This window comes from Pogona vitticeps, chromosome 3 (genome assembly GCF_051106095.1).
Source record: "Pogona vitticeps strain Pit_001003342236 chromosome 3, PviZW2.1, whole genome shotgun sequence".
NCBI classification, from domain to species: Eukaryota; Metazoa; Chordata; class Lepidosauria; order Squamata; family Agamidae; genus Pogona; species Pogona vitticeps.
This window is the reverse complement of record NC_135785.1, coordinates 113,828,439-113,845,686: the sequence shown is the minus strand read 5'-3', so window position 1 is coordinate 113,845,686 and position 17,248 is coordinate 113,828,439. Positions and strand designations below refer to the sequence as shown.

General features: G+C 44.2%; 1 protein-coding gene across 5 annotated transcripts in view; it reads left to right on the top strand.

The window, feature by feature from the left end:
* The window catches only part of SAMD8 (sterile alpha motif domain containing 8), a 127,879-nt gene that overhangs the window by 90,527 nt on the left and 20,104 nt on the right, over positions 1-17,248 (top strand). For 2 of the 5 annotated variants that reach the window (XM_078391087.1, XM_078391086.1), the window contains exon 2: positions 9,661-9,715. In XM_078391087.1, the coding sequence (XP_078247213.1) occupies positions 9,713-9,715 (3 nt within the window). In that variant the 5' untranslated portion in view covers positions 9,661-9,712. Of the gene's footprint in view, positions 1-9,660; positions 9,716-11,659; positions 12,968-17,248 lie in introns of those variants that run through there. The other 3 variants (XM_020796156.3, XM_078391088.1, XM_020796158.3) reach the window with 2 other exon arrangements.

The following is a 17,248-nucleotide window of genomic DNA, read 5'->3' as shown; positions in this document are numbered from 1 at the left end:
AAAAGAAAGGATGGCGTATGAGTTAAGAAAATTGGAACTGATGAACCAGAACAATAATAACAATAGGGATTCTGAGGGAGGCCAACTGTCTAAGGCTGACCTGAAGAAATTCCCTGTGTACCACAAGGGAGATTGTCCTGAGGTGTTCTTTTCCTTAGTGGAAAGAGCGTTTGTGGACTTCTCAGTGAGGGAAACTGAGAAGATGACCATCATGCGGTCTTTAATCAGTGGTAGCCTGGCTGAGGTTTATGCCGAGATGCCTGAGGAACTGATGAAAGATTTTGCAGAGTTTAAAAAACTGGTGTTTGCCAGACATGGGATAAATGCAGAGCAGCTAAGACAAAGATTCAGGTCCCTCACCAAGAAACCAGAACAGACTTTTACCCAAGTGGGGGCCCAATTGGTGAGGCTGCTTGAGAAATGGCTATCGCAGGAAGGGACAGAGACCTATGAGCAGCTTAAAGATTTGATAGCGCTGGAACAGTTCTATTCAGTCCTGCAAGGGGAATTGAAATTCCAGGTGAGGGAAAGGAAACCGAAATCTGTGGCAGCAGCCGCAGAGATCGCAGATTTTATTTCCCAAATAAGAAAGCCCTTGGGTGAGGGGAAATCTGTAGGTAAACCCAAAGAAACCTACAGCAAGTACTCTCAGGGACCAGGGAAAAGCCAGCAAGGGGGAGGGGCCCATGGTGAAGGGAAGCCCTCAGACATGAAACTAAGACCTCAGATTTTGGAGGGAAAACCAAAACAAGATGAGAGAGAATCAAAATACACCAGAAAATGCTATTTCTGTCAGGGAAAGGGTCATCTAATCTCAGAGTGTCAGAAATTAAAGCAGCTAAAAGGAATGGTGCCTCAGGAGTCTAGTGGAACCAAGCCAAAAGCTGTGTTCTGTGTCCAGAAAGAGCAAGGCTCAGTCTCACTGAGGGAGCCTGTTGCCATGGCTACTCAGTCTGGAACAGCTACCGCTGCTGATCAGGCTGAGGAAAATGGTCCTCTTGTGGAGGTAAAACGCTGCTTGCTGGTGAAAACAGATTCTCAGTTGTTTGAGACAGCCGGGGTGGACGTAGGAATACTTGACCGTCAGTATAGGGGGCTGCGGGACACTTGTTCCCAGGTAACCCTGTGCCATCCAGATATCATTCCTAGGGAGTTTATAATCCCAAATGAGAGCATGAAGGTGGCAGGGATTGAGGGGCAGGTAATCTCTCTGCCAGTAGCAGAGGTACCTGTCAACTTTCAAGGCTGGAGGGGAGCTTGGCGGCTAGCGATTTCATCGACTCTGCCAGCAGCCGTGCTCGTGGGAAATGACCTGGCTGAACACGTGAAACGGGTGCTAGTGATTACACGCTCACAAGCCACCACAGGGACAGTTCAGGGGGGTAATGATGAGCCAGAGACGGAAGCAGAGGGGAGTTCAGAAGCTGTGGTGGAAACCTTAACCACAGACAGCAGATTTGGACAGGAGCAAAAGGCAGACGCCACTCTCCAAAAGTGTTTTGAACAGGTGACTGACACCCAGCTAACACCTGAAACCCCAGTGAGATTTCTGGAGAAAAAGGGGATTTTATATAGAGAAACCCTGAGGAATATCTCAAAAGGGGGAGATGGGATCAGAAGTCAGCTGGTGGTACCTGAAAAGTATCGCCCCATGATCTTACAAAGGGGGCACTCTGACATGTTTGCTGCACACTTAGGGGTGAAAGGGCCCCTTGATTTGATCAAACAAAATTGGGAGCAGATCACCCAGGATGACCCACAAGACGTTGTGACTTACATAGACACCTTGATGAATGACCTAAAGAGAAATCTAGAGCTGGCAGCAGAAAACCTGCAAGCTCAGAAGGTCAGACAGAAAACATGGTATGACCACAAAGCTAGAGAGAGGCACTTTGACCCAGGGGAGGAAGTGCTTTGGCTTAGGCCCTGCAGAGAGAATAAACTGCAGCTCAAATGGGCAGGACCATATAGGGTCATTTCCAAGATGTCAGACCTGAACTACCTTATAGAGCAGGAGGAGAACCAAGCAAGGAGGGTGGTTCATGTGAATGCCCTAAAACCCTACTACAGAGGGGAACAGAGGGTTTTATTTGCGATAAAAGCAGCTGAGAGTGAGGAAGCTGAATTACCCTTCTGGGAGGGTAGAGGGGAAGTAAAATACAACCCAGAGGAGGTAAAGATCAGTCCTGCACTCACCCAAGACCAGCAGCAAGAACTAAAAATGCTGCTTAGTAAATATCAACAGGTGTTTTCCAACAAGCCGGGGATAGTGAAGGGAGTGATGCATCGGATCCACACAGGGGATGCACCCCCGCAGGCAGTATCCCCATACCGAGTAACGGGACCCTATAGGGACAAGGTGCGGAAGGAGCTGGACGAGATGCTGAGGGAGAACATAATCGTCCCCTCTTCTAGTCCTTGGTCCTCTCCGATAGTCCTTGTGGACAAGCCTGATGGGAGCATTAGGTTTTGTGTTGATTACAGGAAATTAAACCGTGTAACCACTCCTGATGCCTACCCAATGCCCAGGCTAGACAACCTGATTGAAACCATAGGGGGTTGTCGGTTCATCTCATCATTGGACCTGGTAAAGGGATATTGGCAATTAAGAATTGATCCCAGGGATCAAGAAAAGACTGCCTTTTGCAGCCCTTTTGGTCTCTATGAGTTTCGAGTCCTGAGCTTTGGTCTCAGAAATGCACCAGCCACATTCCAAAGGCTGATGGACCAGACCTTGGCAGGGCTCAGTGACTTTACAGTGGCCTACATTGACGACATAGGGATCTTCAGTAATACCTGGGAAGATCACCTGATACACCTGGAGTTAGTGCTGCAGAGGTTAAGTGCAGCAGGGCTAACAGTAAAGGCCAGCAAGTGTCAGCTGGGTAGCCCAGAAATAAAATACTTGGGTCACATGGTGGGGGGAGGAATGATAAAACCCCTGGAGGCCAAAATAGAAGCTGTTCGTGATTGGCCTAGACCCAACACCAAGAAAAAAGTCAAATCATTTCTTGGGTTGGTGGGCTACTACAGAAAGTTCATCCCGAGGTTTAGCGAGATTGCGGCTCCGCTGACCGATCTGACGAGGAAGACGGCTGATGACCGCATCCCGTGGACCAGCGACTGTGAGGCGGCGTTCCAGAGGTTGAAGGAGGCGCTAATCAACTATCCAGTCCTGCGGGCTCCAGACTTCGACCGGGAGTTCATCATCTACACCGATGCGTCTAACAGCGGGGTAGGAGCAGTTCTGTGCCAGGAGGATGAGAATGGTGACCAGCATCCAGTGTCCTACCTGAGTAGGAAACTTCAAAAAGGTGAGAGACATTTGGCAACCGTGGAGAAGGAGTGTTTGGCCATAGTCTACGCGATCCAGAAGGCCAAGCCTTACATCTGGGGAAGACATTTTATTCTGTGTACTGACCATTCACCATTGCAATGGTTAAAGACAATGAAAACCCACAATAGCAAACTTATGAGGTGGGCTTTAAACCTACAGGACTATGACTTTGAAGTGAAGGTGGTCAGAGGGTCAGTGAACTGTGTTGCTGACGCCTTATCAAGAAGACCTGAAGAATGAAGACGGCGAAAGAAACATGGACTATGTGTATATAATGATGACAAAAAGTAAAATGTACCTGTTTTTGAATTTGGTTTGTATGAATAAAGGTAAATGGATGTAATGTATATGGTAAATGTTTAAATGTCTAATTGCTATGGTTAACTTAGAATGTAAGTATAAGTAAGTAAGTATGGTATGTATAACTGGTTTTGTGTATTTTATACAGGTTGTTTTTTGGTGAAAAGCACGTTAGCTTTCCCCCTACAAAACAACTTATAAAGAGGGGAGGTGTTACATACAGCACTGATGTTACCTGTCTGTCATGGGTTTGGAGGGAAAGTTCCATCCTATGGGGAGTGGAAGGCGGGACATCAGGAGGAGGGGCTGTACTGTATAAATGTGTGATGCCTGTGTGGTGAGAGAGAGATACTATGAGATGCTGAGAGACACTGGGATGTGACGAAGCAGCAGCTGGGAAGAAGAAGCTGTTGTGGAAGTCTGGGTGCCAGACAGGGTACTACTGTGTGTCAGAGTACCAACCTGATAGGTTCAGGTGTCTGTTGGTTAGCCAGAACTGATAGGTTCAGGGTCTGTGCTTCAAGTTAAGGGTTCTAGGTGAACCAACCTGTATGCTTGTATGAGTGAGAATAAGCCACGTTACTTTATTTTATTCACCTGATTGTTTATTTTTCCCTGTGTGTATTTAAAATAAACCTTATTCTTTTTATTGTTTAAAAATCCATCCCTGGTCTGTGTGACTTCTTAAAGGGAATGGTTGGTGGCAGCTTAGTGTAACTGTGTGACATATCCCAGTAGGTCTGGGTTTGCCACAACCACTTACATTTTGTATTCTGGGAAAGAGTTCTGTGACCAAAGGGGATGTCAGAATGTAACTGGTAAGGTCGGAGGTCTTCTACTGATATTGTGTTGCACCAATTTTTACTGGTAGCTGCTTGGTGACGAAAGGAAGAGGAAGGCTAGGTACAGTGGTGCCTTGACTTATGAGCGTCCCTACTCACGACCATTTTGAGTTATGACCAGCTCCAGCCGCAAAATTTTGCTTCTACTTGTGACTGGAGTTTCCACATATGAACAGAAAAAGGCAGGGGAAAAAGGCAGAAAATTCAAATTTCTAACTGCAGGTGGCGACGAGGCTGCTTCTTTGTAGCTCTTTCACCCCAGCAGTTAGAGAGTGTGCATCGTTGTTATAGGCTCAGGACTGCCTCCTTCTGCTTCTGAGTGAAGTGTGTGTGTGTGTTTGGAGGGAGGCTTCAAGCTGCCTGGTAAGATAAAGTGCTGTTTTCTGCTTTTTAAAAACTGTTACGGGTGTTTTTGCAGCATGTTTTTGAGCTGGGGGGGTTATGTTTCTGTGCTGTGTTGGGTCTTGGGGGGGTTTGTTTGTTTCCTCCCCATTTCCAATGGGTCTTGGGGGTTTTTATTGCTTTTTGAAGTGTTTTCCCCCATTTCTGATGGGTCTTGGGGGGTTTATTTGTTTTTGTCCACCCCATTTCTGATGGGGCTTGGGTTATTGCTTTTTGGAGTGTTTTTTCCCATTTCCGATGGGTCTCAGGGGTTTGTTTGTTTTTTGGCTTCCCCTCCCCCATTTTGGTGCGTCTTGGTGGCTTTGGTTGCTTTTTAGAGTGTTCCCCCCATTTCTGATGGGTCTTGGGGGGTTGTTTGTTTTTTGGCTTCCCCCCATTTCCAATGGGTCTTGAGGGTTGTTTGCTTTTGGGGGGTTTCCTCATTTCCAATGAGTCCTGCATGCTTCCCTTGCTTTTTCCTTTGTTTTCTTTGCATTTCCAACTGCCCCCCTTTGTTCTCTGTGCATTTCTGAACTGCTTCTTTTGTTTTCTGTGCATTTCCAATGGGTCTTGCACGCTTGATTGCTTTTCCTCCCCCCCCCCACTTCAGCCTGAAGGGATTAATCACATTTCCAATGAATCTTGCAGTGTTTTTTGTCTGTGCGATTTTTTTCTTCTGCCGGAACGGATTAATTGCATTTCAATGAATTCCTATGGGAAATAGTGCTTCAACTTACGACCATTTTGATTTACGTCCATCTTCTGGAAAGGATTATGGTCATAAATCGAGGCACCACTGTATTTCTTTTGTTAATCTCCAGCTATTCTCAACAGTGGCCATTTGACCCCCTGGCACATTTGAAGGGGGCCACAGATTGGAAACAATTCTTCATACACCACCTTACAAGGTTCATTATTCGATTTACACAGTCCTGATCTGGCTTGTATTTCTTTCATACTGCCTTTATTGCCGTGGCGAAAAAATGTTGAGAATAGCTTAAATAATTGTATGTTGTCAAGTCAATTTCCTTGGTAGAGAGTACTCAGCAGTGGCTTACCTTTTCCTTCTTCTGGGGGCATCGTGGGACTGTGAAGCTTGCCCAAGACAACACAGCCAGTTGGAGATGGTGATGTGAGGTGAGGACTGAGAAAGCAAAGGTTTGAGTCATCACCTGCTTTATGACATATTGCTGGGGAAGAGCAGACAAAGGGAGCAGGTGCCAGTGTTATGTGAGGAGATGGCTATGTGGAAGAGTTATCAGAAGAAGGACAAAGTAAGTGGGCTTCAAAGTCAGCTCAACTCTCCAAGCAGCCAGAGGTACAACTGGAGGAACTTTGGCATCAGAGAAAGATTGTGCCAGATTTACTGGGGTGCAGTTTAATGAATTTGGCCTGGGATTAAAAACCACCTAAAAGACTTTGTCAACTACAGTGGCTCTTGAGTCTTATAAATTATCATTGACAGAAATTCAGTAGCAAGTCACAAAGTAGGCCCATTGACTCAATGGAACTTACAGATGAGTTGATCCACCAACTCTCCACTGTTTCAAAGAACTTACGCTAGCTGTGACTTACTATTGGATTTTGTCCAGTTAAGTACTTTAAAAAAAAATCAAATTATGTACTTAATTGTCTTCTGCCATTCCTTTAAATACTCTTATTGAATAAATCACACTGAGTTTTCCATTATTGTACATCTCTTCTATAAGACAATCATACTAAGTTGCAATGAGATTTCAAAGTACCATATTTTTTCCGTGTATAATGCTATACTTTTGTCTAAAATCTTTAGACTAAAATTGAGGGTCATCTTATACATGGAAATAAGCTGAGGAGAGAACAAAAACAAGTGGAGGGGAAAGAAGGGATCAAAGTGATCCTGCAGCGCTTTAATCCCTTTTCCCCTACACTTGCTAATCCCCACTTCGGTTTCTTAATTTTGGATTAGAAAAGTCTTATACATGGGGGCATTTTATACACAGAAAAATACAGTACATGAAGAGAATTGGTGGCAACAGGCAAGTTGGGAAACACCAAGATATTGTGGTAGGGAGTTCCACAGGTTCTAAAACAGAAATATTAAAAATGGAGAAATATCTAAAGCAGGGGTCTCAAACTCAATTTACCTGGGGGCCGCTGGAGGCAGAGTCTGGGTGAGGCTGGGCTGCATCAGATTTTCCGCCAAGCGGAGCAAGAGCCCGAGGAAGCCGCCCGGGAGTTTCCTTAGCCCGGCTGGGGCTCCAAGGAGGAGGAGTGTGCAAGCCGTCATCACCGGCCATGACCCCCTCCAGCTCCTTCTTCACTACCACCACCAGCAGCAGCAGGACGAAGAAGAAAAGGGAGGGAGCTTTGGCGACCGCCTAGCGGGGGGGGGGGAGGAGGGCACAAAATTTTTTTAAAGCCTCCCAGAATCGCCTTGCCAAAGGAGAAAAGCCCGCATTGGTACCCATGAAATTAAACAGAACTGGGCGGGGCCCCCACAGGTGCGTGCATGCACACACACACATGCACGGAGGTCCAGCAGCCTTCCTCTGAGAGCCCCCCCTCAAAAAAAGGCACACTCAGGTGGGCAGGCTGCAGTTCCAGATGGAGGGTGCAAGAGGCACTGTCTTCAAAGACAGCCGGTGAGTGAGGCTTGGCTTTTTTTTACTCTTGACAGCAGAGGATGTGTGGGCACTTCAGGGGGACAGGCAAGGCAGGGGCTACAAACTATCATCCGGTGGGCCACAAATGGGCCCCGGGCCACATGTTTGAGACCCCTGATCTAAAGATATATTTCTAAAATTTAGAGACAGTAGATATATTAACAATGTTAATACAAATCTGTTAGTCACACAAAGTACATCTTTATTTCAGGGTGTAGATCCTTAATGAGGGAGTATCCTGCATGTGGAATGCTTAATAATTGAAGATTAAGTTGGCATTACTCCCATAGGTAGAACTACTATACTTAAGAGGTGATTGCCTAGAGATGGGCATGAATCACCACTTCAGTGGTTCATTTTTTGACTGAACAGGTATTTGGCAGTTCCCAGCCCTGCCGCCTCTGGTGGGCATCCACTCAGAAGCCCTGCCCTGCCTCCTCTTGGCACTGCTTCTGAGTGGGCGCCAGCTGTAGGAGGCAAGGCTAGGAGCCAATGAACACCTGTTTGGCTGAAAAAACAAACTGACACAAACCATCGAATCAATAGTTGATTGATTCGATGCCCATCTGTATGCCTAGTCTTTTCTCACTCAATTGGTGTGTTCTCTATGTAGGAAGCAAAGTATATACAGAGTCTACACATGATTAGGAACATCCCTTCTTCAGACCCTTTGCTTTCCAAGTGGTGACAGTGATGATAAAGAGGAAGGGTCTGGCACTCTCCTCTTAAGTATTGTGATTTATCCATTTAAGGAACATCTAAATAAGGGTTATGGCTGGACATACAGCATGGGCCTAGAGATTCTGGTGGTATAGTTACACTAAGACTGAACAGTAAGTGAATTATGATGTCATTTGACATCACCCATCCTCCTAGCTGGCTTTTTCACTTTGTGTAATGTGAGCTGCAAGCACATTTGCAGAGTGGGTTTTATTTCCCACCCCCAGTCCATACTGAATTAGTTCTCATTGAAACAAACTACCAAGGTAGAATTCAGGAACGTCTCAGGTTTTGCACCAGCTTGAGGGAAGGAGAATTCAGCCAGGAGAAAGATTTCAGCAAGGTGTAAAGACTTAGATACAAAGGCTAATTCAATAGTTTTTCCTGTGAAGCAGCTGAAAAGTAGATGCTGTGTACCTGTTATTGTGATACACTCCATATGCAACACAACTTGAATGTATAATGCAAATTGATTTTTAGCCATTATAAAGAGTGCTACTTCAGGTGAGTCAATGCACAGTAAACAACATGCTGTTATTGAATGTGTAATAGGAGAAAAATAGGAGAAAAAAACCTCTATTGCTGAAAATCATGTATGAACAGTTTATGCCAGTAAATGCATTAGTGAAACACTCATGAATGATATAATTCAGACTGTCACATAATCCAAGAACTCACTGCTATTTTAATCCTAGCCCTGACCGTTTCTGTGGTCCTAATCTCAAATCTTGTTATTTCCACTTCTCAAAGTGGGATCTACAAGGCAACTCTTAAGATGATGCAGTGAAGACAGAAGTTAAGCAATGGCAAAAAGCTACAGAGAGTTGGTATTTCTAGGTGATAGAATGAAGAAATAGCTTTACATTGTACTGTAGGGAAGAGGGAGGTATTTTGAACAATAAGACACCACCTGTAAAAGGAAATGCTGAAGTATGTTTGCTTTTTATTTTTTTTAAAATCTGGTTATTGGCCAAAAGACAAAACGTTTCAGCTAATTCTTGTACCTTCAAGTTAAACTGGCAGGAAAGCAGTATACTATAAAAGTGTTGTGTGTAACAGTGTGTACTTTGTCAAATCTTGATTACAGTACTATTCTTGGTACAAAATAACCCTCTTTCAAACCTATTTATTTATAAATACATAGGTGGATTCATTCCTTTTAACTTCACTAGTGTTCAGAAGCAAAACAGTGACTATCTCCTGCCATTTTCTATGAATGTGAGTTAGTGGTCCTTGATGGGGGAACAACTTGATTGACTGATGGTTGTCAGCCATGATAGCTAAATGAAACTTCCACATTCAGAGGAAGTTTACCTCTGAAGACTAGCTGTTCTAGAAAGCAAATACGAGGAGTGGGCTGTTGCCTTCTTATGAACTTCCCAGAAGCATCTGGCTTCCCCTGGTCTGATCATGTAGGACTTTTGTATTTTTGTAGGGGAGAAGAGCAAAAGAAAGCAGCAGAGCTCAGCATGATAAAGTGAAGAACAATGGTGAGTTTTACTCTCCTCTTTTTTATACTGTGTATGGGCATGAGCAAAAGGTAACTCCCTCTTCATATACAACATGCACACACATTCACAAGATATGCAAATACCTGTTCAGTTTGGCTCGTTTGCTATTATATTCCTTTCTGTCATTCTTTCTCAGTGTGTAAAGCTGTATGTAAACAATATTTTCCCTCCTACACCACCTGTACTCTCTACTTCCACAAGAATTGTTCTGACAGAGGATGCATACATTAGCTATCTTTAATCTCTTAAAAAAGAATCCAAAAATTTAAAATAACATTGTGAATTCTGTTTGGTAGAATGTAATATATCCAAACCAAGCTTGATCAGGAACATAGTTGAACATTTACACTATATTCTTGCAATATGACAGATGTATTTTACTCCCTTTATTGTCCATTTAGAAAACACTTTTTATAAACACCAACCATTTGGTTAGATGGCTGCAATTAAATCTGTGCCCACTCTACTATTTCGTGTCGTAAGAAACCCAGTTGCTGGGAAACATATTCCACTGCCCCGCCAAATTACTGCATCAAAATAACTTCCATGGCATAATGCTAACAACTGCATACAGGACCTATTCACAAAGATCATAAATTCTATTACAGCTACCATGTGAAATTCTTCTCCTGATTTTGAATCATAAGAACCCCCTAGCACCATGACTTGGACATACTTTGTCCTTTTGGCAACATGGAGCAGCCAAGATCTAGCATGATAATCTAGTGCAGAAGTGGGAATGTCTGCCTCTCCAGACATTTGAGACTATAACTGGTATATTCCTTTAACATTATTCACACAGAGTAGGTTGGATGGGAGTTGCAGGTGAAGCATGTGGAGGACCAAAGGTTTCTGTGATGTTAAGTCATGCAATGACAAAGCTCACAGCTTCAATAACATGTTGGAAAAGGGGGAAAATGTGCAAAGAGAAAAGCTAAATAAATTTTAATCAGTGATAACTGAGAATGCAAGTTAAGACCATTCACACTTAAAAGATAGGGAGGGGTGACAGAATCCTATTATGCTTAGGCCAGTCATAATCTTGGTCCCATGTTTAATCATGTGCCTAATGGCACGATCAAGATGCATCCTGTTACTTCTTCAGTTTGCCACAGCAAGTTACACAAACACCAACAAGACCTGGTCACTGTCACATAATCACCAAAACAGAATACCATTCCCAAAACCGCATGTCAACTTCCACTCAAAAATTTCTGAAAATTACATGCAGCTTGGTTTCCATTAGGCACATGATTAAACATGGGACCAAGATGATGACTGGCCTAAGCATAAAAGGATTGTCACTCCACCCACCTCTTAAGTGTGAATGGTCTTAACTTGCATTCTAAGATCATGGACGCTGGTCCTGTCACCTCCTGGCAAATAGAAGGGGAAGATATGGAAGCAGTGACACATTTTACTTTCTTGGGCTCCATGATCACTGCAGATTTATTTATTTATTTGATTTGATTTATATCCCGCCCATCTGGTCTGGTTGACCAGCAACCACGAAATAGATGGTGACAGCAGCCATGAAATTAAAAGACGCTTGCTTCTTGGGAGAAAAGTAATGACAAACCTAGATAGCATATTAAAAAGCAGAGACATCACCTTGCCGACAAAGGTCCGGAAAGTCAACGCTATGGTTTTTCCAGTAGCGATGTATGGAAGTGAGAGCTGGACAATAAAGAAGGCTGACCACCGAAGAATTGATGCTTTTGAATTGTGTTGCTGGATGAGACTCTTGAGAGTCCCCTGGACTGCAGAGAACAAACCTATCCATTTTGAAAGAAATCAACCCTGAGGCTCACTGGAAGGACAGATCCTGAAGCTGAGGCTCCAATACTTTGGCCATCTCATGAGAAGACTCCCTGGAAAAGACCCTGATGTTGGGAAAGTGTGAAGGCAAGAGGAATAAGGGATAACAGAGGAGGAGATGGTTGGACTATGTCATCAAAGCTACCAGCATGAATTTGACCCAACTCTGGGAGGCAGTGGAAGACAGGAGGGCCTGGCGTGCTCTGGTCCATGGGGTCACGAAGAGTCGGAGGCAACTTAACAACTAAACAACAACAAAGATTCCCGACTTGACTAGAAAGTCCAAACTTTGACTCTTACATTGGAGCTATGTACGTATATAAATAGGATAATTAACACAGTGTTTTTAGACTTGGCAGTTATACATGTCTTGGTAATTACACATGGCGATTTACATTCCTGAAAAGAAGTGGGCAGGCAATCATCAGCTGCTCATCATCAGTAACATCCCGAGCCGTGTGCCATTTTAAATGCGTAGTAATTGGTACCTGTAAGGATTCCCCCCCTCCCACTGCTCCAGACTGTTCGCTTCCCATCAGAGAGGCGACTGGCTTCCAATCCAGGTGAAGGGAAAGATTTTTTGCCACACAACTTGCCCTTAATATGTGGGGCAAAATCCTTCCTCGACTTTGCAGGAGGTCGTGGGGACCACGGTACCCTGTGGCGAGCCAGGCTCGTCTGATTTTTGTAAACAAGCGAAGAAAGTCGACGGAAGGGAGATGACCGCCTTTCTTTCCTCTTTCCACCGAGCTCGGACGACCCCCCCAACCCTTGCGGCTCGCACCGGGATCCTCCCGCGCCTGACGAAAAGGAACCGCCCCTGAGATCAGCAAATCTCACCCCTGGCTGGCTAGCCTTCCGAAGGCCCCGGCCAGTAAGGACAGCCCGCAGCGCCTCCTTGTTTCTTTTCTTACAGGATATTATGAGGGAAGGAAGAGGAAAAAAAAACCCAACCACCCTGGAGCCAAAGGCCGCCGAATCTCCCACAGCCCGTTACTCCGGGCCTCCGGCGGGGGCGGGACTTTGGAGGCACCTCCTGCGCTCAAAATGGCCGCCCTCCTTTCGCGGAAGCGGTGGAAGGCCGGCTACCGCCTCTTCCGCTCGCTACGGGGGCGGGCCGGGGCGGGGCGGTTGCTGGCTGGCTTTGCCTTTGGCCGGGGCGACCTGTCGGTGGCGGCAGCAGGAGCAGCAGCCGGAGGGACCGCTGCGTGGTGTGTGTGATGGGGAAGGCACGGCGACGCGGGAGACGAAGCCCTTTGCCTCGGACCCCCTGTGGCAACACGTAGTGGGCCGGGCGCCTTGCCCGCCAGGTGAGGAGGAGGAGGAGGAGGACTTGCTCTGGGAAAGGAGGAAGAAGGGCTGGGCTCCCGGGGCGGTTCCGGCTCTGAAAGTAAAGGCTTTTCGGTTTAAAAGGTGAGCAGAACCGAGATTGGCTTGTGGGGGCAGTCAGGCCATTGCGAGGACTCCACCACTTATCATAAGCGCTGTGTACCAAGGGGGGGGGAGGGAAGAAGAGCTTCCATGTTCAGGAGCAGCCTGCTTTTTGCATACGAGTGGCTTCTTTTTGGAGGGCCATATAGGTGGGGCGGCAGCGTTTGTCCGGCTCCAGAGTGTCTGGCTGCTGGTTGTTGGCAACACGATCTTGGGCGAGACGCCTCTCTCGACTCCCCTGGCAGGACAGTCTCAACTTACAGAAATGTGTACAACGGGCATCTTTTAAGTATCAGCCGTGGTAGGTGAGTGGAGCCTCCATTTGCAGAGATGGTCTACCCTTGGCTATCAGTTGCTAGGCACTGATAAGGCGTGGCTTTAGCTTTGATGCCCTGCTTGTGGGTTTGTCAAGGGCATTGTCTCTATTGTTAGGAGACTGTTAGGTTAAATAGATCCTTAAATTCAGGTCTTGATCTGAGTTAGGGAAAAGCCTTCTCCTCACTTGCTCCGTGCTAGCATGGCTACACGTTGTCAATAAACTTTATTAAAAACTTCCGTGTTCCTGTGTGGAGGCAATCTTTTCTGAACATCATCTTCAGGGAACAAACAAGTGGAGAAGGTCACCAGAGTGCTTTCCCTGTGAGCTTCACAGGAGGGCATCTGGCTGCTTGTTGAATACTGGATCTTTTGTATGATGCTCGGTGGGATGGGAGAGTGTGAATGAGCCAAGCATCTTTGGGAGTGAGTAAGTGAAATTCTTCTGTGGAAAGCATATATCTTCAAGAATGTTCTAGATTGGGATGGAGAACCTGTAGTCTTCCATGTATAGTAGTTGGTAAATAACTGCTCCTGTCATCCAGTAACCATTGAACAGTCTGGCCAGTGCTGATTGGAAGTAACATCTGACAGCCTCTGGAGGGTTGCCGGTTTCCTCAGCTCTTTTCTACATGAACATGAGGCATTTGTTAACCATCATAATCTCACACTAGGAATCAGTGTCTGAGGTGTTCTGCTATTCCACATCATGTGCTTGAAATCACTTGTCCACATTTTTGTACTGGTCCTGGAGAGCTATTCATGACCATCTGAAGTAATGTGGGTTAGAACCAAATTGTAAATTATGTTAATTCATGGTTCAGCTTTGCATGAATTTGTTCTCAGCAGCTGGGGAGAAGATCTTGCTAAGAACTGGAGCTGTACAAAGTGTATGTGTCTGTGTGTTTAAATTTCCACCCCATACGCCTGTGATGACTCTTCTAGGCTACTTGGTACAGGAAGGAAGCTACCATTGGTGCCAATGGCCAACATTGTTTCTCGTGGAAGTGCCACCTTAAAAACATTCTGAATCATTATATGCTGTGTTGTCAGACTGGTGACATGGCCTAATTCTTTTAATTCTTCTATTCTTGTAAAATAATAATAATAAAAAGAAGCTTTTATTATCTGAGCTTAGAAACATTCATAGGCATCAGTGTTGTCCTACAGAAGACAATTGAAAACATGTTTGTCAGAGAGAGAGCTAGGAAAATAATTAAGGAGTGCAATAAAACTAAATTTACTACTGAACTCTGTAATAGTACCTCACAGTACACATGTGGCAGCCCTGTGTGCACGGTTAGGGAAGTTTAGTCCTGTTGAACTGGATGGACCTCAGTGTTAGTTAATATGAAGGCTTCATAAAAAAGTTACAGAAACTTTGCTGTGCTGAGCCTACATCTATTTGTTCTTTTCAGTGAATGGTTGGCAGAACTTTGGAAAAACACAGTAATCAGAAAATGACTTAAGAGATTCGGTGTTGCTGATTTGGAACTTTTGATCTTCTCCACTTTTCTCCACTGTGTCAGTTAGTATGCATATACTGTACTTTGAAACACATTTGTTTTGACACAGAAAATGGAGGAATCTAAGTGAAGTATGAAGTAAGAGGAGCCTTTGTGGTATGAAAGCCGTACTGCCATATCATAGAAGCAATATGCTTGGAGATTCCTAGTTTGGACCAAATACCTGAAGATGTCATGGAAACTATACTTTCTAAAGTTTTTTTCCCCTCCATCAAGTCCTGTTATAGCTTGTTTTCTGATACAGGCAGGTGCAGTAATACTGCTATCACTATATTGGTACCTCTGAGCTTTGGAACTAGAACTTTTCCAGCAGCATTATTAGCCCTAGTGATATAAATATTTTCACTCCTTCTGAAAATGAAAATAATACTGTACATACTTTCCCTTCGTTTCCTTAAAACTTCTTGGATTTTTTTGCAAGATGTGGGAAAGCTTTTCTCCCTCTCATTCTCTCCCCTACTTTTTACATCTCTATCATAGAAATTCTTGTAGATGTCAAATTGTGGGATGTACTCATTCCCAACATATGTCTTTATGGGTGGCCTACATGCTTCAACAGTCTTGTTTTGTGTTTATAATACAAAATGTTTAGTAGTGGTAAGTGTCTGTGAGCACTTGGATAGATTCCCAGGCATGTGTACCTTTATATGCTAGGAACAGTTTGGAATTATACAAAGTAAACACACATTTTTCTTAGAACTATTGCTTTGTATCTCTTAAATAAGTGACAGTAACTCTGGAACACTATTTTCAAAATATGGTTTCCAAATTTAACTTTTTCATAGTTATATTTTGCATTTGTGCAGACTTCTAAAACTTGTATAGCTGTTGCTCTTTATGTTGGCTGATGTACAGTTTGTTCCTTTTGTCAGATTTCTTACCAGAGTGCTTACCAGTGCAGGGAAAATCTGTGTCAGTTTGTTTACTATAAACTAAAAACCAGAGAAAGTGGATTATTTCCTTTTTCCTGTTGTGTGTGAGAGGAGGAATGTTACACAGGTGGGTAGGTGAGATTCCTCTTTAATTTTGTATTTAAGTCCTAGCCTGGTAGTCATTGATGAAAGGGCATTGGATGGAGGCTAGCAGGTAGAATTCCATACAGACAGGAATAAATGCTTGCCCTTCCTCTCTAATGGGGATAAAAACCAAGGGAGGTACCAAAGGAGAGATGTCAGTATTGCAGGAGTGTGTAGTTTGCTAGTGAATATGAATGGGCATACATGTATTCCTGTAGTGTTGAGTTGCGCCTTTGACCATTTGAGCAGGAGGTCAGGGTGCCCCATTCATTTTGAATTGCTGCCCAGTTGTTCAGTCATCCATTTGGATGGAGTAGAACAAATCTGCTGTTAGCAGTGGAGAAATGGCAATTTTGAACCTTAGATGGTTGTTCTTGCACACTCTGACCAACTTCACTGATTATCCTGAGAATAAGGTAGAGGTTGGTATACCTCTACCATATACATCACCTTGAACTCACTGGAAGAAAAACATAGTATAATGTAATAAGCAAGTATTATCTGAATCAGGAGATGGATATCAGAGTCCCTCATTTAGTACTTAGTCCAGCTGCAGGCCAACGTGCAGCCTAGGAGTCATTGCATCTCCCACCCTGCAGAATGGTTGTCCGTCCCTGCATTAAATGGTATACAAATTCCTAACAAAGTGAGTAAACAATTTAGCCTGTAATTTCTGCTGATTAGAGCTAAACAGTGCAAAAATTTCAGATTGTTAGATAGACAGTATGTTTGGGTGGCATGGAATGAGTCTTTCCAGTTTTAGGTTTATTAGTGAACTACATTTATTTTATTTATTTATTTATTTATTTATTTATTGCATTTATATGCCGCCCATCTAGACATAGTCTACTCTGGGTGGCTCACAACTTAGAAGATAAAAACAATTTAAAATATACAGTTTTACATTAAAAACAAAATGATATAAAATGTAATATAAATTTACAATTTTAACAGTTAATTTAAAGCAAAGAGTCCCAAGATGGCAAGAATAAAAGAAGAAAAATAAGAATGACTTAATTGACTGAAGGGAAGGCCTGCTTGAATAGCCAAGTTTTCAGCTGGCTTTTGAAAATGCCCAGCGAGGGTGCCAGCCGAATTTCAGTGGGAAGGGTGTTCCACAGCCGAGGGGCCACCGCTGAGAAGGCCCGATTTCTTGTTTTTTCCTTCCGGGCCTCCCTCGGCGTCAGACCCCTCAGCCGTCCCTGCCGGCTGTGTCGGGTGATTCAGGTAGATCTGGGTGGGAGAAGACGATCTGCCAGGTATTGAGGTCCCAATCTATAAATGTATAGATTAGCAAAACATGTATTTGTGAAACATATACCCAGATGAATCTTCAAATATAACACCTTAGGACAGACTTTCCAACTTGATCCCCTCCAAATGTTTTGGAATTCCAGGTCTAGTCA